At 33.5% G+C, this 27,856-nt stretch overlaps 3 protein-coding genes across 3 annotated transcripts; all 3 read right to left on the bottom strand.

Moving 5' to 3' along the window:
- On the bottom strand, positions 1 to 2,783 carry LOC125215608 (probable xyloglucan endotransglucosylase/hydrolase protein 28). The gene is made up of 4 exons (XM_048117070.1): positions 2,408 to 2,783; positions 2,203 to 2,303; positions 1,627 to 1,835; positions 1 to 814 (listed from the first exon to the last, which is right to left on the bottom strand). The coding sequence occupies exons 1-4, from the start codon at positions 2,595 to 2,597 to the stop codon at positions 328 to 330; spliced, it is 987 nt and encodes a 328-aa protein (XP_047973027.1). The 5' UTR covers positions 2,598 to 2,783; the 3' UTR covers positions 1 to 327.
- A 5,403-nt stretch (positions 2,784 to 8,186) lies between these two features.
- On the bottom strand, positions 8,187 to 9,179 carry LOC125210338. The gene has a single exon (XM_048109896.1). The coding sequence runs from the start codon at positions 9,177 to 9,179 to the stop codon at positions 8,187 to 8,189; it is 993 nt and encodes a 330-aa protein (XP_047965853.1).
- A 16,358-nt stretch (positions 9,180 to 25,537) lies between these two features.
- Positions 25,538 to 27,667, bottom strand: LOC125210340 (loganic acid O-methyltransferase-like). The gene is made up of 3 exons (XM_048109898.1): positions 27,248 to 27,667; positions 26,844 to 27,170; positions 25,538 to 25,576 (listed from the first exon to the last, which is right to left on the bottom strand). Exons 1-3 carry the CDS (start codon positions 27,665 to 27,667, stop codon positions 25,538 to 25,540), a joined length of 786 nt encoding a protein of 261 aa, XP_047965855.1.
- Positions 27,668 to 27,856: the final 189 nt, after the last annotated feature.

Consider the following 27,856-nt stretch of genomic DNA (forward strand, 5'->3'; position numbering starts at 1 on the left):
TTATATTATTTCATATTTATTCAATCAAGGTGGTGCTCCAAATGTTCCAAGTACACAAATTAAATTCACCAAACATAAATTAAACAATAAAAAAACCAATGAGGAGAAAACTTGATGGGAAAACAAAGGTATGAAATGAAATCTATACAAATACCCCCATCATATCATAATCAATGCCCCCCATATAGAGGAATAAATCTTTTACCATATGCTTCTTCTTACCCTCTATGTGCTTCTATTCATTCCTCAACCCACAGCCACCACAGCCCTAAATCAATCCGGAAAGACGACGACGGTGGCACGCGCCCCATGAGGCCGACGGCCTCATCACAGGGAGGATGCCCCCGCCCGGACAGGCCTAACACGGACGCGGTGGTGCTTCTTCTGGCGGCGGGCACCACCGAACACAACAGGGTTGAAGGCTCGAAGCCGCTCGGCCTCCTTGGAGTCGATCACGCACTCGGAGAGAGGGGCCTTGTATCGAGCACGGTCGTAGCAGTACGAGTATTGCATGTGCTTGTTCCTGAAACTAGCCATCTTCGTTCGCTGTTGGCTTCCGATGGTGGGGGGTGTCAGAAGTGTGTCGCATTCGGACGGCTCGGTGGGGTCAACAGCGCATCCGTGGAGGACGAAGTCGGAGAACTCGGCGATGTAAGGGGCATATTTGTAATTAACTTTGTATTTGCCTCCATTTGTGGCCCAATCGGATCCATCCCATATTGTTGCATACAATGACATTGGTTTAGAAGGGAAGTCCCCACCCATGGCTTCTGTCTTCTTGATCTCTCTTATAGGAACATTGTCGACGTAGAAGCTGCAAAAACACGCGATAAAATCAAACGGGATGCTATCAAGAACGGGGTTATACGATTATGAAAATGCACACTCGTGGCCAGAGAATAAAGGCAAGAGCACCTAACCAATTCTTGTTATATGTTGGGAGTGATAAAGGAAAGGGAAAAGTGCAAAGAAAAAGTATTACCACAGTTAGCAGATTGGAAAAGCAAGGAAAAAGAGGATAACAAGAATCAAGATACATGTTTCCCTTTACTTGTCATCTCACAAATCAAAGTGATAACATTACAAAGAGAATCATCCAAGCTTTTAAGACATGATATAAAAAAGTAAATAGTTAAGAGCTAGGCTGTCATTGCAATCCTATGCTACACCAAATTTCATAATGAATTAAGGCCAACTTGATCATGAACTCAAATTTCATTTCAAAGACACTATATATGCACAATCAACAACCAAGAAATAAGTGAGAGCATAAGAAGGGATCAAACAAGACAGCAAAGGCTACACACAACATATGTACTCCCAAAAAAGGAAACCAAGTTTTCTACCATTGCTTAGAAATCGAAAGGGACACAACAACTGCAACTCCAGAAACAGTTAAAAGGGGTGAAAAAAAAACCCAAAGCATGTATGTAAATCTAAAACTACCCACAGCATCAAACAAACCACAAGCTGTTTTTGCAGTGCTCAAACAACAACATTTCATCACCTATTCCAACATTATCAATATATGCCAAGTCTATCTCTTCATGATACATCATCAAATCAAATGCATACGCAACAATAATAGGTTTGAATTTAAATTCCGTGACGAAATTCAATACTTACACAATCTCATTCTCAGTCCAGAGGATGCTATATTGGTGGAAATCCTCAGAGGGATCAAACCAGAGGCCATATCTCTCCTCTCTCCCAGTGTTTGTGCTTCCATTTCCATAAATATTTGTCTGAATTCTCCACTCTTTACCCCTAATGTTTCCCAAGAACTCAAAATCGATTTCATCATGGTTCTTCTCATACGTGTCAGCGTTCGACATCTGTCGTGATAAACAAATAAAAAAACCATCTTTGAATAAATCCAACCACGAACAATCCAATTAGGTCAAGAATCTTGAATCAAAATTGCATGTGATTTCATCAATTTTTTATTGGATGGTCACAATTGTACTTCGGTTGAAACATCATCTATATTCAATTTCTCATGAATAACTCATAAAAATCTATTCTACCATGCAAAAACTCATAGATTTTAACCATTCAACACCATTCAAACGAAACTGGCAAAAACTGATGGTGCAAAAATTTAGGGAAGCCGTTCAAAATTGGTCTTTGTGACAATCAAAGACACCATTTTTATTTCAAAACAGAAAAAGTTTTTATAAATTGTTGTCAACTGCCACTTACATAGAAAGCAACAACAACACCAGCTGTATAATCTGCAGGAAGCTTGATTGAAGCACTGAAATAGCCATGAAGGTAAATGTCCTGTGACACAAACCCAGAACCTGCACACACACACCATCCATTAAAAATCCAATCTTTACGACTACAAGCCAAAATTTATGCCAGAAATCACAAAGCAAACAAAGAAAAGGACTAAACGACCCACCTGTTCTTTCGTCCAAAGAGATGTGAGCAGATTTCCCATCTCTAAGAACCATGAGATTTCCATCTCCAAAGAGGTGCGAGTAGCCTTCATCAAAGGCTACTATTGGAAGGTTTCCGGAAAACCCATTAACCAAGAGCGCGAGAAAGGCAGAGGCGAAGGCAAAGATGAAATTTTTATTGCGAGAAATCATGGCTCTCTGTTATAACCAAAACAGAGCCCTTAAATTTTCAGGATTATAGTACTTGTGTGGTGTTGGGTATTGAAAGAGAGCCCCTATTATAGAAGCAAATTGAGTAAGTGTGTGCACGGGGGGGAGGTCTCGAATCTCAATCGCTGCAGCAGAGAGAGAGAGAGAGAGAGAGAGAGAGAGAGAGAGGCGTTGGAGAGGAAGACACAGCAGCAGCGTGGTTTTATACTTTTATTGTTGCTTAGACAATATACACAGTTTTTTTAGTCGAGGGTGTAGTAATTACTACTACTAGATTTTAGTTTTTAAAAAACTTTTTCAAAGTAATTGTATTTATTTCCTTGAGGTATATACATAATTCGATTTATAAAATTATAAAATTAGAAAAGGCATAAAAAATAGTTACCATAATAACTTTTGTGGACAGAAGAGATAAAATATCTCTTTAAATTATCTTTTCAAAATCAAAGAAGGTATAAAAATTAATACTGGAGAAAGAAAAATTTTGAAAAAAAATACTGCTACTATATTACTAGAATTTATTTCTTATTTCTATTTACCTCACTGGAGATGCTTTGAGGATTAATTACTAATTTACTACTACTACTACTCGTTTTCCCTAAATGGATGAATAAGCAAAAACTAATAGCCAACTGTACATCCTAATTGTCAATAAAAATATTTTGAAGTTGGCATTTAGGGTGCCAACTCAGTTGGTGGAGTGTGATTAGGGTACCTTCAAATATTTACAAATATGTCCTTATAAATGCTTTTCTATTTCAAAATAAAAATATTTAGTAGTAAAATATACAGTTGCAAATTGCAATTATGTAGAGAAACTAAGCTGTAAAAATAAGGTTGAAGTCGTAATCAATCATAAATAACTGTTGACTAGTTTTATATACTGCAGTTAATTTCAATCACAATAGGCGGTACTGTGCCTACCAAAGTTACTCGTCGCTATTTTTGTTTAAATTGACCACCAAAATCTTAAGAGATTTGTGTTTATTTGCATTTTTAGCCTATGTATCAAATTATAAATCTTAGGATATATTTGGCTGAATTAACACAATTTTGTACTATTTAATTCATTAATTCGTAATGTTTATGTTAGTTCGAATAAGCAAGAGAAATTACCAATATCTGTTTCAATTTGAGGGTAGATGGATAAGGTGACAAAATTATTGCAAACTCGAAGCGTACCTTCAAAAAGGATCTTTGTATTAGATTTGAACATTAAAATAAATAAGTATAGGAATCATTAGGACTACAGGACAATTATGAATCACGACTTTGGGGGCCAAAAAGAACTTTTCCTTTTCCAATTTTATCATAAATAAATGCGAAACATATCGCCATAAAAAGAAGCATCACTGCCTTAATTACGTGTATAATACTTTCTCTAATCTCCATCCTTGATTACTCGTCACTTTAATTCATCATAAATTTTATGAGATTATGTGCTTCCCTTTTATTCGTCATAGATGTGGAGAATAAATTTTAAGATTGTGTGTCTCACTTTAATACGTCATAAATATAATAGATATAAAGAATAATGAGTAAAAATTTAATAATGAAGTAATGGATATTATTTCCATATTAATTTAATAATCAAATAAGAATAAAATGAGTTGGTGGAATTAAGTTAATTTACTAAAAATAGTAAAACCAAAACGTGACATTTAATAAGGTTTCAAATGAAACAAAGTAGAATACTACTCCGTGTAATAGAAAATCCAGGGAGTGTTGTAATATGACATCGTCACATTAATTTATTATTCTTTTCTTTTCGTTCCACAGTAATATGGTCATTTTGCCATTTTGATATGTTCTATAGTAATAGAGTCATTTCATTTTTTAAGTAAAAGTCAACACATTTTTCCATATCTATTTTACTCTCTCTTACTTTATTCTCTCTTCATCTCTCTACTTTTTTCATTTTCTACTTTACTCTCCCTTTACTTAACTCACCTAATACAATTTTTCTTAATCTCCGTGCTAAAAAAAATGCCTCCATTACTATAGAACGGAGGGAGTACTAATATTTACTCCCCTACATTAATTGTTTTATTCCGCAGATTTTATTTCAAATAATCATCCTTCGCAATTACACTCTGACACAAACAAAAATAGAACTAATATCACGCTCACCCAGAGCAAATATTACTTCCTCCGTCCCCAAAATTTTAACATAGTTTACTATTTCAGTTCGTCTCCCAAATTTTGACACACTTCACTTTTTACCATTTTTGATAGTGGACCTCATATTCCACTAATTCATTAATACTCACATTTTATTATAAAACTAATGGAGTACTTTAAAAGTAGGACTCACGTTCCACCAACTTTTTCAACTCACTTTCCATTACATTTTTTAAAACCCTTGCAGGGTCAAACCGTGTCAAAATTTGGGGAACGGAGGGAGTATAATATAATAATTGTATAATGACAAATCTTGAAATATTACTAATATTATTACTCCCTCCATTCCTTAGTCATTTTGTCATTTTGGTACGTTCCATTCCATAGTAATCGAGTCATTTTTCTTTTTAGTAAAAGTCAATACATTTTTCCGCACCTACTTACTCTACTTTACTCTTTTTCATTTTCCACTTGATTCTTCCTTTATTTAACTCACCTAACATATTTTTTCTTTATCTCTGTGCCCGAAAAGAAACATCTCCATTACTATGCGACAGAGGGAATATTAATTTGTTGTTTTTGCATTCCTGACCACAAAACCGCGGACTGCCCCAGGCGCCGCAGCTTCAATCGAAGTTGGTCTTATCCCCAAATTACCCTCGGCAATGCAGCCAAATAACATATTTGCCCCTGTGGATTCCTACTGCTAGTAGGAGCTGAGGGTAAAAGGTGAGGGACGTCTCTCGTTAAAGAGTTACGCGTGGTCCGCCACGTGGCCGGCGAGCGGAGAATAAAAATGGATTGCCGATCCAAACTGAAGTGAGCAACGAGTAGCTCCACGTAGGAAGGGGTAGCCGTTGCCACGTGGGCCCCCCCGCCTGCCAGACCTGGTCGGTTTGTAAAAGTCAGACATGGACCGAAATCTAAGGGGCATTTTCACGTCCATCTTAACGGCGTTAACTTTGAGGGCCCTATTCGGTGAAAAGTTTCGAATCACAGTAATAAAACTTTAATGCCATACAAAAAAGATAAAAAATAGTAGTACTACTACAGTAGTAGAAATTTGTGTGCGATATAGGGAGTAAAAATTTAATTAATTTTCGATGAGATTGAAGGAGTAGTATAGTAACTTTTTCTATCACACGAAAATATTTCTTTTTTTTTTATTTGTCTTATTGAAGATGTCATGTTTCTATTTTTTTTAAAAAATTCTCTCAAAACACAAAACAAAACTTTATAAAATCTCTTATTATTTCATAAGTATGACAACTTTTATAAAATAAAACAAATACTAATATATCTATGATGATTATTAGATTGGCAGATGTAATTAGGAGTACTAATTGGAGTATGATTTAATTGTAGTATGTGCACTGTATATTCGAAAGTTTTGAAACATATCTAGCAAGGAAGATACGAGTAGATTGAAGTCGTAGAATAATGGGTTTTGCATTTGGAAACTTCAATATGAGATAATATCTTATCAAATAAAAGCTTGCTTTACATGAAAGTTTAAAAGATTTGATACATCAACTAGGATTGGGTCCATTGTACAGTATACTTTATGGAAGCTACTCCCTCCGTTCTATGTCATTGGAGACAATTCTTTTTTGGAACATAGTTTAAGAATAGTATGTTATGTGAATGATTAATAAAGTAAAAGAAATAAAGTCAGAGAGACAAATATAAAATAAAATAAGAGGAAGGATTACATTTGATAAGAATAAAAATGACTCAACTGTGTTTGTAACTTTTCAAAATAGAAAAATGATTCTATTAACATGGAACGAATGGAGTAGCATATTGTGTACTTTATTACAAAAAAATCCGGCATGAAAAAATCATATATTTATATTATTCCTACTATTTAATTTTAATTATATCTTATTTTCGGTATGACAAATTTTATCACAGATAGCGCATACCAAAATTTGTTATATCAGACTTTCCACATTAATTAAAATATGATATTTGGCTTTTATAATATTATTTAGATTTTATGGTTTAAAAATGGAGTGTATTTTATATACATAATTATATTTATATCTCATAATTGATATTAAAATTTGTAAATATATTTATATTTTACCGTATATACCGAAATTTCCGGATGTCGTATTATACCATGATATATGAAAATTCATATGGTTACTTTATCAAAAAATTTTGGAAAATTATTATCCCGTTTTGAAAATCATGGTATACCGAAAATAAAACTCCCTTTGTCACCTTATCAGAGTCCTATTTGATTTCGACATGAGTTTTATGAAATGTAAAGAAGAGTGGGTTGAATAAGTTAGTGAAATATGTTTCTCACTTATATAAATACTCCTTCCGTCCCAACTAAGTTGAGTCAAAACTGTTGGGCACGGAGATTCAGAAATTGCGATGAAAAGGAGGAGAAAAGAATAAAGTAGGAAAAATAAAGAGAAAGTAAAGTAGGTGATGAATAATGTAAAAATAATTAGATGTTTTATTTTTTGTTAAAAAAATAAATGACAGGACTTAGTTGGGACATCCAAAAAAGAAATATAACTCAACTTAGTTGGGACTAAGAGAGAACTTTATAATAACATATGATTGGATTTGGAATAATTTAGAGGAATGTAGGGCCTACTCACCACTTATAGTAAAAATGAAATATGACTCCTAATTAAGGACAAATAAAAATGAATAAATTTAGTACTCCCTTCGTCCCATAATAGATGTCACACTTTCCTTTTTAATTTGTCCTACAAAAGATGTCACATTTCCATTTTTATAAAAAGTTTCCTCTCACATTAATATAAAATTTTTATTTTCTTTCTTCATTTAACGCACAAAATCTCCTAAAATCTCGTACCGTCCCATAAATGGAACGGAGGGAGTAATTTTTAATTGGGACTAAGGAAGGAGGTTGTATTTACGTTATTTTTTTCAGTACGAATATAAGTTGAATTGTAGTCATTGAATTACTTTTTGAATTGTAGTACTGCGTTATATATGTCAAATCCCTTTATTTTCTCCAACCTTTTTGTCTTATTTAAGTGACAAGACATTAGGAAATTAATGTGAGCGGAAATTAACTGGACTATGACCACAGTTTAGGTCAAAAGTTTTGGATAATTTATCTGCATGTGTAAGAGAATCCAAAGGGTGCATTTTGATTAGAACCGGTGGATGCACTTAAGAGTTTCCCCTATAGATGGTCGGACCAAGCCATAAAGTGTGGCCAAGTCACAAAATCGTGGTCGGGCCACCAATATCTACGTTTCCCACTATAGTGGAAATGGCCAAGCCACCAAAAATTTTATTTTTTCCATTTTGTTTATATTTTAATTCTACTACAATAATAATTGAAAAAATGCATACGAACTAAAATTAAAACAAAATCTTCGTTGTATTATACAAAGGGGCAAAATTATACAACGAAAATTTTCGACTTCTAATAAACTACTTTCCCAACACATATCACGCTCTACGCCCTCCTCCCCTACGATTCCAAACCTCTTCTACCATATCAGCCTGCAGTGTCGTATGTGATGTTTCCCTCCGCATATCGGCGAACCGTTGGATCAAGTATGCATCACTACGCGGTACACCCATCTGCAGTGGGGCGCTTGCAACACCGTGACTCGTACTTGCACCCTCTTCCGGTGCCCAGTTCTCTGCAGAATATCCTTCTTCCTCTATTATCATATTGTGCAATATGATACATGCATACATGATGGAGGCAACATCATTTTCGTGCCATTGTCGAACCGGGCACTGAAGAATGGCCCATCGCAATTGGAGGACACCAAAAGCACGCTCAACATCCTTCCTAGCACTCTCTTGTTTGGCCGCAAAATAGGATTGTTTCGGCCCAACCGGCTGCCGGATCGTCTTGACAAACACGGGCCAACGAGGGTATATCCCATCGGCTAAGTAGTATGCCATGTTGTACTGCGTCCCGTTGGCCATGAATCTGACCGTCGGACCCTCACCCCGACACTCATCATTGAAGAGATGGGACGGATCTAGTACGTTGATGTCGTTGTTCGACCCTGCGACACCAAAATAGGTATGCCAGATTCGCAGTCGGTAGTCAGCAACAGCTTCCAGTATCAATGTTGGGTGTCTTCCTTTGAATCCAGATGTGAACTGCCCCTTCCAAGCAACCGGGCAGTTCCTCCACTCCCAGTGCATGCAATCGATGCTGCCCATCATCCCCGGAAAATTATGCACTCGCCCGTGCATATCTATCAATCTCTGGCACTCATCGGCATTTGGCTTCCGTAGATACTCCGGACCGAAGATGGCCTGGATACAATAACAAAACTGCCTCAGCGCCGTCAGAGCAGTTGTTTCACCCAACTGTAGGTATTCGTCGAACATATCAGCCGGGTCCGGCATAGGCAAGCTGCCTAATTGCAGCGGTACACTTCTGATATGTCGACAACCCGGGTCGGCCGCTAGCATCATTGCGCAATGTGAAGCACCTGTACCGCTGCGCCAATGTATTCGCTATATGGATGAATAGCCGTTGCGACATTCTGAAGCGGCGACGGAAAATCTCTGCTGGGTAACGGGGGTTATCGCCAAAGTAGTCTTCTATCAACCGCTGGTGTGCCCCGACATGGTCACGCCGGATGGTCCGCCGATGATAGAACGGGCGAACGAACGCCGCCACCGCCGCTCCTCTTCTGCTTCCCGTTGCACCTCTTGAACGAGTTCATCGAACTCCCTATCCACCAATTGTTGGAACTCATCGTCGGAACTCATTTTTCAAAAGTAGAATTGGTGATAAAATGACAAGAGTGGAGATTGGAATGGTGTAAAAAATTGGGGAAAAAATGGGTATATTTGTAGAAGTAATTAAAAAAAAAAAAAAAAAAAAAAAAAAAAAAAATTCGAAAAAGGGGAGCCGCGGCTCGCGCCCAAGCGCCGCGGCCAGGCCACGATCGTGGCGCGCCCACGTCCACCCCCCCCCCCCGCCGCCCACCCCCCCCCACTATAGGGAGCCGCGGCTCGCGGCTCTCCCGTGGCCCGGCCGCGGCTCACCTATAGTGGACACTCTAACATACTCCGTCACGATGGTTCTAGAAATCAACCACGAAAATATCCACATAGTGACCGTAAATTGAATAATTACTCCATGTGACTAAAATGAACCACGAAATAGTAGGATTACTTAATAATTATACTCCTATATTAGGTTTAAATAAAAGTTATAGTAGTAATATTTTTTGTAAATGTATTTTGAATACGGAGTATTTTGTATTGTAGATTGCTAGAATGTCATTGCAAGCCGAAACTTATAATTTGCCCCAAGTAATCAGCTAAATTTAGAGGAAATAAGTTGAAAATTTGTAATCTGATAAAATTTTAATTCTATTAGACCATAATTCAAGTAGGGTTGACCCATAACTTGTGTTGACTTGATTGACGTCCTTAGGAGATGGTAGGATTATTAAATAATTACATTAATAATAGAGTGATAGAGTATGTGACAATGTACTCAACATTAAAGAATGACGATGAGCACGACTAATGTCACTCATCGTGGCAATATTAATTTATTTTATTAATACAAAAATTAGATATTTGAAAAGGTTTTTAAATAGACCGCTAATTTTTGAAAAGGTTTTTAAATAGCCCAACGGCCACTAACGACTCTTTATTTTTGATTTAGCGTTTTGTTTATAAATACCCAATTTTCCAACATCATTCACACCTAACATTTGTTGGAGTATAAAATAACTTGTACGAAACATATTTTTTAAATCATATGCACGAAGCAACCGCCACCATTGCCTTAACCTAACCTCAAGAGAATCCAGGTCCACGTTGATAATTGCGATTTCATTATATACTAATATGGGAATATCATACCATTTGATTCGCATAGGAAGTTGTCGGAATGTCGATTGACTATAAGTCAATAAATACCCAAATTCCAATGGACCCCAATTCAATACTCCTTGTTATTTCCAATTAATTCATGTTATTGTTCTTTTCCTGGGTAGTGAGAATGTTAAGATACACGAGTGTGCCTCATTTTAATACGATCTATTAAATTAGTTAAGAAATCAAAGTATAAGCAAATGAAATTACATGTCTTATTCAGAATAATTAAGTTGGGAAATCATGTATTTACTTAAATCTTCCGTATTCTCCAATTACATTAGAAACTTTCAACAAATCCGAAATTTATATTAAATCCAATATTTCTCCCCTTTTTTTTTTTGGTTGAGCGACACTCATTCAAATTGAAAATTCGCTAGAGAAGGTATTTAAATCTTCATTCCAAAAAGAAAGAACGAATTAATTTTAAGATTGATGAAAATTTTAAATTTAAATTATTGAATGAAAAAGCGGTGTTTAAAATATTAACTTTTATACATTAAAACGGTATGTAGTTTTATTAAGACAATAGTCGTCACACAAAAAATAATTGTCGACATTTTTTTTACTTTCAGATACGCTAAGCTTTTATTATATGAACAATCAATTTTATTTATAAAAATATTTACTTTTAATAAAGTATGCTAACTTTCAAGCATAAGAAAAAAAAATATGTACGGAGTATAAAAGTATTTATTTTAGATTGATATTGAAGCTGACAATTTATTTAATTTTAGGATGACAATGTCAAAATAGGAGTATTAAACGAAACGCGTTATATAATTTTGTGATTATAGAAAAAACGTCAAACGTAATTATTGAAAACTAAAGTGACCACTAAGTTAAGAGTACAGCTCTGAAACTCTGAATGAAAATAACAAGTAGCAAAGCGAGTGTGAAATTACATTTTTATTAATCTTAATGTAACGTTACACTATTTAACAGTGGAATTTGTATCTTTTGACCTAAAACCTCAATGCTAAAGTCTGAAACGGTAAAATTTGGTTTTGACATTTATGACGATAAACTGTAGCCAGCTATAATTCCACTTACATTGAAAATTGGCTCATTAAATACTTGACTCAAATATTATATATGGTCCGAATTGATTTTTCGTACAATAAAAATTTAGAGGCAAAAACTAAAAACTTAATAATGACCACTTACATATATTGGTTGTATAAAAGATACAAAAGAATGAATAGAATAATCAGGAAATCTCTCAAATAAGTAGGAAAATGATAATAATGTAAAAATATTTGAGCACTGAGACAGTGAGACATTTAATTTATTAGTATAACTATTGTATTATATTTCGTCACACAAGGGATTAAAATTAAACTCGCAAATCGCAATTAATAAAATCTTGCTTACCTTTTGGAAAAATTATTTAATACTAGAATGTTTAGTTTGGACTTATTAGAGAGTGCATACAAAATTGTCGAAGCACATTACATTACGGATATTGTATGGAATTATGATGATGGAGGTGGACGGCCGCACCGCAACAAAATGAGGTTTATCCACAACCAAACGTAAACCCCACCACTAATATTTGTGTTTTTTTTTTAATTTATTAAAATTGAAGTTGATTGTTTTACTTTTATTACTTGCTAAACTTTATTTGATATTAATTATTAAATATATACATAATTATGATATTGTTAAAATGAGATATTACTAACATTCTTTTATAGTAAATTTCCTAAACTGGATAATTTTTTGAGATTTTTTTGGAGAAAAAACTCGAAACTGCAAAGTGGCGGTGCAAATTGGATATTATTAGACGAAGAAATCAATTATCAATTTTCTTCCAACCCAAATGCTCTCTCTTTTTTTTTAAAAAAAAAAAAAAACATACCACGTTTCTGTTATATTTTTATAAATATGAATTTTGTAGATATTTTTGTTGAATAAATATTGCAATCACACGAAATTTATTTACATAAATGCATACAATTTTTTTCATCAGTGACAACCAAAATCCCATAAATTCGCTTTGCCAATAAACTTGGAATATACAGAATGTCAACCAAAAATGGCATAAAAATTGACAATAATTTTGATGCTGATGCCCAGTTAACGTGGACGGTGGACTCCTCTGTACATGAAGTCTTATCACTTGTATATATTGCAACAAAACTCTAAATTTTTCAATGTGACTAAACCCCTATTACTATAAAAATTGACTATTTATACATATCCCCTGATTATGCAAGAACTATTTATATAATTCACTTTAATTTCCATTTGAGATTTCAGGGAATACAAGGATTTGTGATTTTGGTGAATTTGTTGTACAGAGGTGATAGGTCGATAGCAAAGAAAAAGAGCGTACTACTAAATTATTAGAATCATAAGCTTGACTTAAATTTGACTTGAGGTGACAATTTGTACACATTGGAGTGGGTCATTGGGAGTAATTATGAAAATTAAAGAGTGGTGATGACTTTATAACTAGGCACAATAATTAAGTAAGTAAATTTTTTAAATCGAAAAGACGTGTAGTTATTAGTAAAGGGAAATGGTACTTGGCCATAATATGGCCGGCCATAATTGGATATTTTGATCAATATACACGGCAAACAAATAATAAATTAATAAGTCTATTTATTGTTTATGTGTCTTTACAAAATAACCCTTTACTAATAAAATTAATGGAGTATTAAATTTTTCAATGGAGTTTGAGTAATGGAAATTGGTGTATGGGGAATGGGTCCGAGAAATAGTTGGAGTGGGGATTGGCGGTATAAATTTAATCTATTTAGCCTAATTTATTTATTTTTAGGCACTTTCATAGTAACGTTTAAAATTGAAATAATTTATAAATTATGTTATAAAATTTGTATATATTTCATAAATTATATTATAATATTTGTATAAATTAGTAGGGTTTAGTATTATCAATTGTATTAATATACTCATTTCATCTCACTCTAAGTGAATCATTTCCCTTTTTAGGAGGTCTCACTCTAAATGACAAATTTCGAAAAATATATAAAAAAAATTCTCGTTCTTTTACTTTATTTCCTCCACTTAATTCATAAAACAACATTGTATGAAATTTCGTGCCAAAATAGAAATGCTCAAGTTAGAGTGGGACGGAGGGAGTATATACTTGATTCGTCTCCTGCTATCCGCACTATTCATTTTAGATTGTAAATTTAGGATTGAGTAATTTGTGTAACTAAATTAATATTTTAAGTGTAATAGAAGAGCACTTTGAAACAATTAAATACTAGTATAATTCTTACTTAAAATTGAAATAATACAAATAGTTTGGGACGAGCTGAAACAGTAAAGTAGAAGTAGAATAGGACGGAGGTAATATAATATAGTAATCTTATGGATTGATATACTTAGTAGGAGTATGTATTTATATAGTGTTTACGTGTGTATACTACTAATTAGTATGAAAATTATAGTACAATTGAGTATAATTATTACTACTACTACTACTACTATTATTATTATTATTATTATTTTAATGTATTTAAATTTTTGTTATACATGTGAATTAGATATTAATCAAAATTTGTTTATACATTTGAAAATTATTGTTATTTTAATGTATTTAAAAATTTTAATATTTGTGAATTAGATATTAATAAAAATTTGCTCTTATATTGTAACGAGGTCTGCTTATCTGTCGATTCCAATTAATCGGTTGTAGATTTTGACTAACCCTATCATTGAAATTTTGATCTGTTCCTACACTAACTTGTTGGTTGATAACTGACTAATTAGTGTAAGAATCAAAATATTCAATAACTAATAATTAAAAATTTAATAATTCAATAATATATTATCAAATAATATCAAATAATCCATGCCTAAAAACCTAAGAGATCAATAGAATTTAGGAATAAATCTAAGATCAGTTAAAATATGTGGAAATATCATTAATCTTCGATTCAAAATTTGTAATTGTGAATTTCAATATATTTACATTATATTATATTGGAGATTCAATTGTGTATAATATCGTATTAATTGACTTTGTTTATGACAATAAAGATTCTATTGTTTTGTAGGAGCTTATTGTATCATTCTCTCTTTAAATGACAATTCATTTAATACAATTGACTACTACCTTGTGTAATGTTAGTCACGCTTTTCTGTTTGGCTCTTCCTAAACTACTAATACTATGTCTGTTTGGCTCTTCCTAAACTACTAATACTACTATTTATATTTCAAGTAAGAATTATGGTGTTTAATTATTATATTAGAGTTAATTAATCATTCTATTATTAAGTTTTCTTTTATTATACTTAAAATACTAATTTAATTACACTAATTACTCCATTTTTAATTTATGACTGAAAAGTGTAAGTAGCACGAGACGGACTACGAAGGGAGTATTTATTTCAAATATATTTTAATTGTTTTAAATAACAATTTATATATTACTTACTATATATGGTTTTGAACTTAAGAATTTGATTTCCAATTATCTTAAAAGTTGTCCGACATAAATTAAGAGTGTGCACTAGCAATAATTCACGCAAGCTATAGTTACTTATGTTTTCTATATAGAGGAATTTTGATACTTTTTTTAATTTGTTAATTAAGTATCTCAAATGATTTTCAACTAAGTGTTCAAATTCAGTATAATTGAACAACTGAGAATTCATATTAATTTTTAGATTTAATATAAAAACTAAAGAATTTCTAATTGATCTTATATTCAATTAATAATTTAATTAATTTGATTTGATTGAATTATTGAGGATTTCAATGGATTTTTATTATGAATTGCACAATAGTTTGTGTCTCAATTTTCTATGAACCATTCAAGATTTCAATTAATCTCCAATCATCAATTTAATATTTTATCTAATCAGAATATATTTTCTATACTTGTAATATTGGAACAATCTTTTCTCAAAAAGTTTGAATTAGTATGTAAAATAATTGTATAACGTTTACATTTATTTTATTTATAAGTTATTTAAATATTAATGTTAAATATAATATACTTTAAATTATTTTATTTGTAAGTGAATTTATATATATAATCAATAATAATAAAATTTTATTATCATACGTAAACAATGTCTCTTTTCTTGTTTAAGGCATTACGATAAAATTCAGACATTGGAATTAAATTTTAGTAAATGCCTTAAATATTTGCAAAAACATGAAAAAAAAAGGAAATGCCTTAAATATTTGCCACTTGGGCTCATGATTTATTGGCTGTATGACATATTGTGCCAAACAAGTATGATGATGTTGGTCCAAAAATCCTTAGGGTATGGCCCTAGCTACACCTACTATATAAGGTTATCATAATATAATACGGAGTATCATCTTAAATTGGTAAGTGGTGTGAGCGTGAATGTGACAGGTAAAATTATATTTTCAGATAATTATTAAGACCTTATGACGCATTTGATAAAAAAAAAGAGACATTGTTTACGTAATTTTAATTTTGTTGAATGCGTATATTTTTCTATGGCGCTGTTGGAACGTTAGTGGCCGCTCTTAAAATTCTTAATATTTTATTACACACCGACTTGGTAACGATCTATAAGTATGGATTATGGAGCCATTGTAATTTTTTTAGAACGCAACAAAAAAATGATAAGAGCTATATTAAAAAATTATTGCAAAATAAATTTTGTAGGTAATTTAGATTATAGTAATAACTTGCATAAAATGTGGATAAACTTGATATCATTTTAAAATAAAAAATGAAATATTATAACTATGATAGTGTTCTTAATCCCATATACCTATTTTCATGTGTCCACTATTGATCAACAAAGAGTCTTTCGAGTGAAAGAAAAAAGAATGATGAAGATGAAATTTGGAGAAGCTTCTTCAACTCCAGTGCCTCTTTTGAGTGAGGCAGTTTTGAAGGTTGCTGTCTCAGATTTCTCCAATGCTACGACTTTCAATTTCAAAATATTGGGGTAATTATTTAAGATTTCATGTGTTTTATTATTTCACTCTTTGCAGTAATGAGTACCAGACTACCAGCTATTCAATGAATATGGAGTATATCAAGTCGAAAAGGTTGAGGGAATAAAATTTGTCATATTTTCATATCACCAGCTATTAAATCAGATGTCATATTTTCAATTTTAATTTTTCTTTAAAAATTGTCATATTTTCATTTTACGAAATTATATCTCATATTAATGTACTATAAAACTATAATTTTTTTAATTGTTTTATAATAAAATAATACTCTCTCCCGTCTTAGCTCAAGTGATTGAATGCTTTTCGGCATGTGTTTGAGAAAAATGATAATAAATAGTTAAAGTGGATAGAATGCAAAGTAAGAGAGAAAATAATGTTGAGGAAACATTCTTCTATATTATTTATTTTATTTTATTTTTATTTTATTTTAACTATTTAATATAATTTTCTTATAACAATGATAGAAAAGAAATTAATTAAATAAGGTGGGACGGAGAGGTATATTTTAAAAACTTGTGTATTATAGCATGTGTGTTGGACGGAGAGTATTATAGGAATTGGCGGCCAAGGTTTCGCTCTACTCAATAAAAAAGCTAGTGACACTTTATGTTATTTGTATTATTCATAATATAATCAAAATGATGCTCAATTGTCAAACTCACATGTCACGCGGAATCCAAAAGTAACATTAAAATACAATGTATTCTTTATTTTTACTTTTGAAAGAATGAATGGGCATTGGCTCTCACTTGCCTACAAATTATATGATGAGAAAATACGTACAATAAAGATGACGAATTTCGTTGTACAGAGGCACTTGACTCTAGATTTTTGTTTTTTTCTTGACGAATAATTAAATTAGATTTAAAAAAAGGATTATATCTGATGCCGAATTACATCTCTTCTACCGCATCAAGTGTTAAAAAAGTACACCATAATTTTTAAAAGCGATCATATATGATTAACTTAAAGAATGCAATCAAATTCATCATCACAATTCACAAGCAACAGCACTGTGCTAAAATAAGTACATGAGTTATTTGATTTTCCGTGCTCGTTTAAAAAAAAAAAAAATAAAGTAGAGAGAGAGTAAAATAAAAAAAGAATAATATTTTCAGTATTATTCCTTTTTTATTATACTTTTTATAACCATCTTTTGGTATAGTATATGTATTATTGTTGTAGATGAAATGATATTGAAAAAAAGTTACTGTATTTGTACATTCGTACAGGAACTAAGCTTAATTAAATGATATTTTATTTTCTAGGCGTATTATAGTATGATGAAAACGTTTTTTTCTTCTTTTACAAAAATAAAAATAGTAGTATATACATGATTAAGTGATTAGCGGCGTTTTCTGTTCTCTAGGAATGAGGGCATTAAACATACTACTATGAATAAAATTGATAATTACACCATATATCATTTAAACCGTTAAGTTTTAAGTTCTTAAAACTTAAAACTTAACGGTTTAAATGATATATGGTGTAATTATCAATTTTATCAACTTAAAACTTAACGGTTTAAATGATATATGGTGTAATTACACCATATATCATTCAAATTAGTACAAAAAGTTTTAAGTTCACATATATCATACAAAAAGTTTAATTAGTGTTTTAAATTGATACATTCCGTCTAAATCATTTAAACCGTTAACTTTTATTATTATTTTATTGAATTCTCTCTCTGTATTATCTAGCAGAATTGGTTTAGTCGATTATGTTTATGCAACTTTCACCAGCTTCTCCATCGATCTGGATTCATAGAAATTCCTTTGTCTATAGGAGTATGTTTTAGACAAATATGTTCATGTTGTTTATCATTTGCTTCCTACTTGTTTTAATTAATTAAATCCTATAAAAAAATAGCACACGGTGAGCTTGTTGCTTGCTTGTTGCATTTAAATACTGGAAATTCTATTGCTTCTCTAGCACCTAACGATGTATTCTGATGTTACGGCCAATTCATCCATCAATAGTAAAATTTGAATAAAATAAAACAACAAAGAAAGAAATTAGGAAAACAAGAAGAATACTAAGAACATGAAAACAGAAGAACATAATTGGAAGTACATATGGCAAAGATCAATTTCATTTAGCACAGTTTAGTTTTCGACGGCAATTAAGAAAAGTAATGGAATTTTTATTATTGCAAGGCATAACTCTTATATAAAATAATAAAAAAAGTAACGGTGTTAAATGATTTAGATGGAATGCATCAACTTGAAACACTAATTAAACTTTTTGTATGATATATATGAACTTAAAACTTTTTGTACTAATTTGAAATATTGATAAATTTTTTTTATATATGGTATAATTACCCCTGAATAAAAATAAATTTACGGAGATTTTGTTTTGTAGGCACATAAAATGGAAGAAGATAAATTCAAAAATGTAAACAATTATCTTATTTATTATATTAGTTTTAAATGATATGTGAGTGGAATGAGTTGGTGGAATGTGAGACCTTTTATCATTTATAGAAATAATGAATTGAGACTCTTATTCACGGATAGACCAAAATGGCAAAACGGGATTCCTATTCACGGATGGAGAGAGTACTTGCTTAGAAATTTGTTCCCAGTTCCAGCATGAAGAATTAGAAAACAATATTGCTAATGAATATGATACAACAATCAAGTATCTTGATAGGAAGTTCTGGCATGAACAGAATTACATTTCTATTCCCAGTTCCAGCATGAAGAATTAGAAAATAATATTGCTAATGAATATGATACAGCAATCAAGTATCTTGATAGGAAGTTCTGGCATGAACAGAATTACATTTCTATTCCCAGTTCCAGCATGAAGAATTAGAAAACAATATTGCTAATGAATATGATACAACAATCAAGTATCTTGATAGGAAGTTCTGGCATGAACAGAATTACATTTCTATTCCCAGTTCCAGCATGAAGAATTAGAAAACAATATTGCTAATGAATATGATACAACAATCAAGTATCTTGATAGGAAGTTCTGGCATGAACAGAATTACATTTCTATTCCCAATTCCAGCATGAAGAATTAGAAAACAATATTGCTAATGAATATGATACAGCAATCAAGTATCTTGATAGGAAGTTCTGGCATGAACTGAATTACATTTCTATTCCCAGTTCCAGCATGAAGAATTAGAAAACAATATTGCTAATGAATATGATACAGCAATTAAGTATCTTGATAGGAAGTTCTGGCATGAACAGAATTACGAAAAGGATATATTTCCAATGAAAACGAGGATCAAAATGTATGTATTTACGCTGGAAACATAACGGACACCTATTGATTCAACCTAAATTGTCAGTTCTAAATTTAATTTTCCAAGTTTCACGGTAACCTACACCAATCATACACGTTTAAATTTTCAATGAATACTAGTACTATTAAATTTTATTATAGTCTAATTAAGTTGAGTTTTACTATTATTAAGCCAAAATAAATAGAGCTGTCAAGCTTTATGTAAAAAATCTGATAAGTTATCAATTAATCGTGTATATCAAAATAATTTTAGATTTTTAAATTTTTATTAATAATTATTTTGATAAATTGAAACCTAATAAACTGTACTAAATTATAAAAAAATTACACATAGGAATTGATGTACTCCACTCGGCTGGTAGAGCTTGTTGCTTTCAACCATGTGGTCGTTAGTTCCATTCCCACCAACGGAAAAATAAACTCCCTCTCCCGTTCAGGCGTTCACCTTTTTCATCTCTCTAATAATTTTTTCGGCCCGTTCACCTTTTTCCGGCCCGTTCACCTTTTTCATCTCTCTAATAATTCACCTTTTCCCGGCGGGCCACAGACGGAAAAATAAACTCTCTCTCTCTCTTCTAATAATTCATCCCATTCTCTCTTCCGTTCACCTTTTTCCGGCAGGCCACAGACGGAAAAATAAACTCCCTCTCTCATCTAATAATTCATCCCATTCTCTCCAAAAATTCATCCCTTCAGGGCTATGGAAGAAACAAGTGAAGATCGAGCAAAAGATTCTGGAGAGCGATCGAAGAAGAAGGCTACTTACATCATTGTTGTCCTTAGAATGGTTAGCAATATTAGGAAGATGACCGAAAACGGACTGAAAATGTCATGTGTTTCGCATGGTGCTTGAAATGCTTGAAATTTGCACGGTGCTTGAAATTAGCCATTGATTTTGAGATCTTTGCTACTTACGTCATTTTCCTCCTTAGAATGGTAAACAGTGTAAGGAAGATGACCGAAAACGGACTGAGAATATCATGTGTCATAAACTTGAAAATCGCACGGTTCTTGAAATGCTTGAAATTCACACGGTGCTTGAAGCCATCTATCATCGTTTAGGGGGCGTAAAAGATGATGTACTATTTTTTGGGATTTATTTTTCAGAGTTGGGATATAGGCAGAACTAATTCTTAGTGTCGAACCATCAAACCAAAATAATAGGCACCATTTTCACCTCAATTTTAAATGTGCAACTTTTCAAGATAAGTTGTGTGTATGACATATATTTCAAATGGCTGGGGGGTTCTCTCTCTAACAAATTCGAACCATTTACATAAAACCGACGAGACCACTTTTTGGTAAAATTCGAACCCTTTCTGTTTGAACCAAATTCGATGAGTGCTAATACAAAACTCTAATTAATTTGCAGTTACAATCGCGACATTTTTCCGGTTCTTTCCAAAATTTAAGGATATGTTCGATGAGTACTTTTCGACATTCATGGCGAGTTTCACTGTGATAGTGGTGTCATGGAATCCAGATGACACCACACTCAAAGGGGAGTGCCTACGCCTCATCGCTATCTGGGTCGCCGGCATCGTGGCCATTTTGATATGCATCTTCGTCTTCCTCGCTTGGGCAGGCGAAGATCTCCATGTAGGCACCGTCGACAACATTGACCTACTTGCCCGTTATCGTGAATGTAATAGATTTTTTTAATAACATTTAATGTTTTATTAATCTAATACTAATTATTTCTCTCTTCCTTCTTAAATCTCTAATTTTGTGGAGTTGGATGGGGAGTTGCGCAGTGGCTCGACAGCCAATCGCAGAGGTTTCCGGCGGCACTCATCGGCTAATGGTGGGGTCGGCCGACCCCACCCGACCGCACCTGGGTCCGTCGTTGTTGGCAACCACTCTGGATTGAAACCTCGCAGCTTCAATTCACCTTTTCCGGCGGGCCACATTCTCTCCAAAAATTCATCCTTTCAGCTTCTTTTTCCGGCGGGGCTATGGAGAGAGTAATCGAAAATTGAGCAAAACGGTTCTTGAGAGCGATCGGAGAAGAAGCCTACAAACTGGGCATGATGATCCGAGGAGAGTAGCACACGCATTCAAAGTCGGGGTAGCCCTAGGCGCGCTCGGTCTCATCTTTTTTCTCACTGTTAACAAAAATAAAAGATAGAATTAGATATATGCAATATAGTGGGCCCACAAGTTAATGACAGGTGTCCACTAATGCTAGTTCAAATAGATTCACTAGGCACTAATACAAAACTCTAATTAATTTGCAGTTACAATTGCGTCGTATTGCCGGTTCTTTCCAAAAGTCAATGATATGTTCGATGAGTGCTTTTCAGCATTCATGGCCAGTTTTACCGTGATAATGGTGTCATGGAATCCAAATGACACCACACTCAAAGGGGAGTGCTTGCGCCTCATCGATATCTGGGTCGCCGGCATCGTGGCCATTTTGATCTGCATCTTCGTCTTCCCCGCTTGGGCAGGCGAAGATCTCCATGTAGGCACCGCCGACAACATTGACCGACTTGCCCGTTACCTTGAAATGCTTGATATTCGCACGGTGCTTGAAATTTTCCATTGATTATGAGATCTTTGCTACTTATGATTGAATTTGATTGTCACCTAATCACAATTGAATTTGATTTAGGTATCTAATGATGTCGTATGTTATTGAAAAGTTAAAATCACTTTCACTCATTACTAAATTTAGTTTTTTTAATCGGTGGAGATGCTTAGATAAGGATAAGGACAAAAGAGGTAGAGTGAGTGGGGATTCTATTTTACTTTCTCCGTCTGTGAAATGTTGTCCAGTTTTGCCATTTCGGTCCGTTCCCGAAATATTGTCTACTTTGCTTTTTTTTTTTTTCCACCATATTTGGTAAATGTACTCCACCTTCAACTAACTCATTACACTCTACATTCCACTCACATTTTCCACCCACTTTTCTTCATTTTTCTTCACATTTCTTTTTACCCATGCTAAGTCAAACTTGGACAACATTTCATGGACAAAAGGAGTATTTTATTTAGGCCAGCTGGTAAAAGTATTTAAATTGTTTTATACAAATACAAAATTGAGTCAGAATAAATCATTCTTGAAAATAAAGATTATCAAATTGTAACTTTAATATTATAATTTGAACTCGTGTAAAACTTAATTAGCGTCTTGGTGTTATTCTAGACACGTGAATATATAATTAAATTAAATTTGAATAAGTGTATAAATGTACAAAATTCATTTGAGATATCGTAACTCACAACAAAATATGATTCAACACAAAGCATTCAACACAAAGCGTTCACACAACACCACAATGAAAAACACTTTAATTAACGAGGTCATCTAAGCAAGAATATTACACGACGTTTCGGAATCTAAAAAGGCCGGCGTGGCACTCGTATAAGCTCCAAACACAATAGGAGAAACGCATGTTCCGCCTTTCATTAGTACTGATGATTTTGGTGACAACTTACTTTTCCATGTGGACTTGAGAGCTACTCTATGTATACCCTGCAACCGGACATGCAAGTTTTGGTCAACACGTCCGTGCCTAAAAATATACGAGTATTAATAAACAACCTCAATCAGGACAACGAATTAATGGTGTCATGATTGAATCAGAGTCAAATGATGGCTTTGTATTTGGCGCAGGGAACAATGTCATTGGAGAAGCATCGTTTTTCACTTCTCATTAGTGGTGATCCTATGCTAGAACAGGAGACAAGCTCATTTGGACAGATACCGCGTAACTCCAGCTTCTTCTCAGACTCGACATCCTATTTTCTCAATGGCACAGGTAGGCTTGAAAGCTACTATAGATTTCCATAATTGGGCACTGATATGGACTTCTTCGATGCCATATTGGAGGGGTTGAGCTACGATAATTTCTTCGCTAGCAATTGAATCTTTTGAATGAACTAGAAGATTTTTTTATGCAAATTATTTTTTTATCTTGCATCGTATGCGCAAACCTTCACTGATTTCTTCATCCTTGTGGCGGTTGTTGTAGGGTGAGGTCCTTATTTAGATACGAGTTTCTTTGAATACATTTAAGCATTAAGGGCTGATAAGGCTAATTTCATGCATTGGTTATAGGGTTAAATTCTGCGATTTCCCAGGTCTATCAAACCTTTTTGAGTCAGGTGTGTAGAGAAAATTGCCAACCCCAGGAAGAGATCACCTGGTGGAGGAAGCTGGCAAGGAAAATTGAGCAGAAGGATGAAGAGCCACTAGACTGAGGAGCATCGATTGGAGGGCAAAATAGGAATTACAAGAACAGTCTAGAAGCTCTATCCACTATAAAAGGAGCACGCAATCAACATGAGAAAAAATCTCGATCATCACTTTTCAGCTCCTAGCTTAGTTTTTCCACTTTCTCTCTACACACTCACGCACTTGGGGGAAATCTGAGGGGGGTTCTCATTTTCATCTGAAGTTTGTGGTGCAACACCGTCTCTACGGAGACGAAGAAACAATTATCTTTAATTTTCTGTCTACTTTTTGTACTCGCCGAGTCCTCGCTGTTCGAGGCTCGGCTTTGGTGTTATTTCCATCGTTGGATATTTCGTATTTTGCAATGAATATGTTTGTTTATGTTCCGTTTATCTTATCGTGTTGTTTTGGGTTTGATTTGCTGATTATTGTTGGTTGATCTGAGTTTGGAGTTGGTTTGTAAGAAATCTGTTGTCTGTCGGTTGAATCTACGTAGACTAGTGAGGATCAGAGGTGGGAATGATGTTTGGTTGTTGTGGATGGCTTGAATCCGGAGTGGATTAAGCGTCTCGTGGTTGGATCTGCTTGTTTTGTTTCATTCAATTGTTTAAGTTCTGTATTCTCGTTTTACCTCGTCTAGTAGCCGTAGATCTGCTTAGTTTTAACTGTTCTTAATTTCTGTCGGTTTAATTTGTTTTACGTTGTTTCGATTCTCGCTTTGCTCTGTTTTAGCTGGTTGTTTCGTGCAATATAATGGAGAAGATGATGTCACTATTAGTTAATCCTTTAGTTAGTTATTTTGCAGCTTTTTAGTCGTACTCTACCTTTTTCAGAAAATGGTCCCCACGTTTAGCTTCTTTCCCGAGTCCAGGTTAATCTAGGAAATTGTTCATTAGATTTGGGAATTGTCTTGCTCTATTTCGATTTAATATGCATGTTTTTATGTTTCTGCCTAGATCTTGCTGTTAGAGTCAAAATATTTCAATTACCAAGTCTAGGAATTAAAACTCAACCCCAAAATTGCGTGGCAGCAGCCAACAAAAAAATAGTTCCCGAGTCTTCGAACATGTTTACTTGCGCATTCATCTATGTGGATTCGATCCCTACTTCCATGTACTAGTTTTTCTTAACTAAAGCGGGTTGAGGGTTTTTGAAGAGGGAGTTAAGGTAGTGATTGTGTGCCCAACGACAGGTAACTCAAGGTTCTCTAAGTTCCTAGACGCAGTGTCTAGCGGATTTCCTGGACTGAGGACTTTCTTCATTAATTTTTAGAACACGCTTTCGCTAAACCATCATTAACTTCAACAACCAAAATTCCCACTCTTCAAGGGCCCATTTGTTTGATAAGGATTGTAGTATGGGAAAGTAAACAAATGTGAAAATAGTATGATTCTAAACTATTAATTTTTTTGTGTTTTGGATAGTGCAGTTAATTTCAGAGGGGCTAAGTTGCAAGAAAAAGAATGCTCTAATATCTTATTCGTCTATGTTAGTCTCTCTTCTTCTGACTCACTCTAAATTTTTTTTCTCAATTCATTTTTTTTGCAATTTTTGTTTTTGATGTCAGTCGTTTGATTGCTCCAACACTTCAGAGTCGACATCCTATTTTCTCAATGGCACAGGTAGGCTTGAGAGCTACTATAGATTTCCATGATTGGGCACTGATATGGACTTCTTCGATGCCATATTGGAGGGGTTGAGCTACGATGATTTCTTCGCTAGCAACTGAATCTTTTGAATGAACTAGAAGAATTTTTTATGCAAATTATTTTTTATCTTGCATCGTATGCGCAAACCTTCACTGATTTCTTCATCCTTGTGGCGGTTGTTGTAGGGTGAGGTCCTTATTTAGATACGAATTTCTTTGAATACATTTAAGCATTAAGGGCCCATTTGTTTGATAAGGATTGTAGTATGGGAAAGTAACCAAATGTGATAATAGTATGATTCTAAACTATTAATTTTTTTTGTAGTTTGGACAGTGCAGCTAATTTCAGAGGGGCTAAGTTGCAAGAAAAAGAACGCCATAATATCTTATTCGTGTATGTTAGTCTCTCTTCTTCTGACTCACACTAAACTTTTTTTCTCAATTCATTCTTTTTTGCAATTTTTGTCTTTGATGTCAGTCGTTTGATTACTCCAACACTTCAACAGCTAATAGTGATTTAATCTAAATTAAGTTCTCAATCAATTATATACTATAATGTATATGTGTTATAACATGCAAATTCATATCGATTGTATGCATAATTCATTACAAGTTTCTTGTTGAATTGACCATAGATAATGCCGCGAGTATTCTTGGCTGCTTGAATTTCAGAATGTTCGCCTCTTTTCTTCTCTATATATTGCAGAAAGTAAAATTTTGCTAATTTTCAATTTTTTTCTTTATTTTTATCAATTAAATATTTTCTTCTGTATGTTTTTCGTCTGCTATTGTATTTATTTTGTTGAAATTAAGCTTTGTTTAATTTAAAGACTCTCGCATGATTCTTTGACATATAGTATTTGAAACTAAGTTGTATGTATAATTTTTTAACGTTGAGTATTCCTAAATTATTTTATAGTACCATTATTTTATATCTATTTTTAATTTTAATGCGATCAATGTTATTTTAATAATCTTTTATCATGTCCTTTGTAGAACTTTCAATATATTTGATTATTTTAAGTAAATAAAAGCTATAGTTACATAATCCCGACGTATTTTCAAACACAATAATCATAATCCCCTAGAATTATTTTTAATTGAATTCACATTACTTGGAATAAAAAATCTCAGAAATCATATTCTTTAAAACTTTATTTTCTTTCATTTTTATCAAACTTTACATATCTTCTCATATCCCATCTTTTTTATCAAACGAACATTTTTGAGCTTGAGGATAGCAACAACAACAAGAGTTTTATCATTAGAAGGATTTGCATATACTAGTGAAGTTTGAAGTTTGTTCTTAAACAAGTCGAACAACTCATCGATGGTTTGAGCTCCAAACTCATGTGAGAGCATATTTTGATGAGCTGCCTTAAAACATGCCACGTGGCCATCAACAGTAAGCAGTGTCCCACTCTTCAAAATCTCAATTCTTTCTATGCTGAAGCTATTGCTCTTTTGCAATATGGCCCAAACCCGTTCCGGAGTGGGAATGTAATATGGAAAGTTGAATGCATCTAACTTTGTTTCACTCAACTTTCCCTACATAAGTCAATATAAATAGTCAATTTCTATATTAAAGTTGACTTTTTGACTAATAAAAGCAGCATTAGTTTGACCTTCCTAGCCATATCATCTAGGGAAGATCTGAAAAGTTCGATCACCGAAGCAATAGTGAACTCTTTTTGTGGGTCCCAACATGTAGGCAGGAATGAGAAGAGCCATATCCCACCTTTCACCATTTCTACAGCCCTACACTTCAAGAATGCCTCCAAATCCCTCTCATATTGATTCAAATAAGCTTGATAAACCTCCCCTCTCTCAACACCATACAATCTCTTGAGGCCTGCGGCCGCCTTGGGCACCTCCGTCAGCCAGTGGATCGCGTAAGAAGAGTACGCAAAGTGGACGGATGACGGTGGAAGAAGGCGGCCGTGGAAGTCTCCGGGCATTGCAAATGCCTTGTAGCTTCTGTCGGGCGGGAGGGAACGGAAGAGGGTGTTGAAATCGTTGGTGACTTGGGCCCGTTCTGATACCATATTAGAAATGGGCTACTCACCCCTTAAAAGGCCTTATAAGGGGAAGGGTTATCCACACTTATATAGATTAGATTGGATCTTCACCAAGTCGATGTGGGGCAGAATTTAGAGAATTTAACACTTATCTTCAAAGTGTTAAAGCTCTTTTACATTTTGTTCCTATTATATGAGGGAGCCAGCCTTTGGCTA

Source organism: Salvia hispanica, chromosome 3, assembly GCF_023119035.1.
Source record: "Salvia hispanica cultivar TCC Black 2014 chromosome 3, UniMelb_Shisp_WGS_1.0, whole genome shotgun sequence".
Lineage (NCBI taxonomy): Eukaryota > Viridiplantae > Streptophyta > Magnoliopsida > Lamiales > Lamiaceae > Salvia > Salvia hispanica.

Coding starts and splice junctions, on each gene's coding strand:
- LOC125215608 (XM_048117070.1), bottom strand. CDS start 2,597: ATGATTTCTCGCAATAAAAATTTCATCTTTGCCTTCGCCTCTGCCTTT. Junction 1,836..2,202: donor GTGTTGTTGTTGCTTTCTAT/GTAAGTGGCAGT, acceptor TTATCACGACAG/ATGTCGAACGCTGACACGTA. Junction 815..1,626: donor TGGACTGAGAATGAGATTGT/GTAAGTATTGAA, acceptor GTGTTTTTGCAG/CTTCTACGTCGACAATGTTC.
- LOC125210338 (XM_048109896.1), bottom strand. CDS start 9,179: ATGATGCTAGCGGCCGACCCGGGTTGTCGACATATCAGAAGTGTACCG.
- LOC125210340 (XM_048109898.1), bottom strand. CDS start 27,667: ATGGTATCAGAACGGGCCCAAGTCACCAACGATTTCAACACCCTCTTC. Junction 27,171..27,247: donor TAGATGATATGGCTAGGAAG/GTCAAACTAATG, acceptor TGACTTATGTAG/GGAAAGTTGAGTGAAACAAA. Junction 25,577..26,843: donor CTATCCTCAAGCTCAAAAAT/GTTCGTTTGATA, acceptor TTGAGAAAATAG/GATGTCGACTCTGAAGTGTT.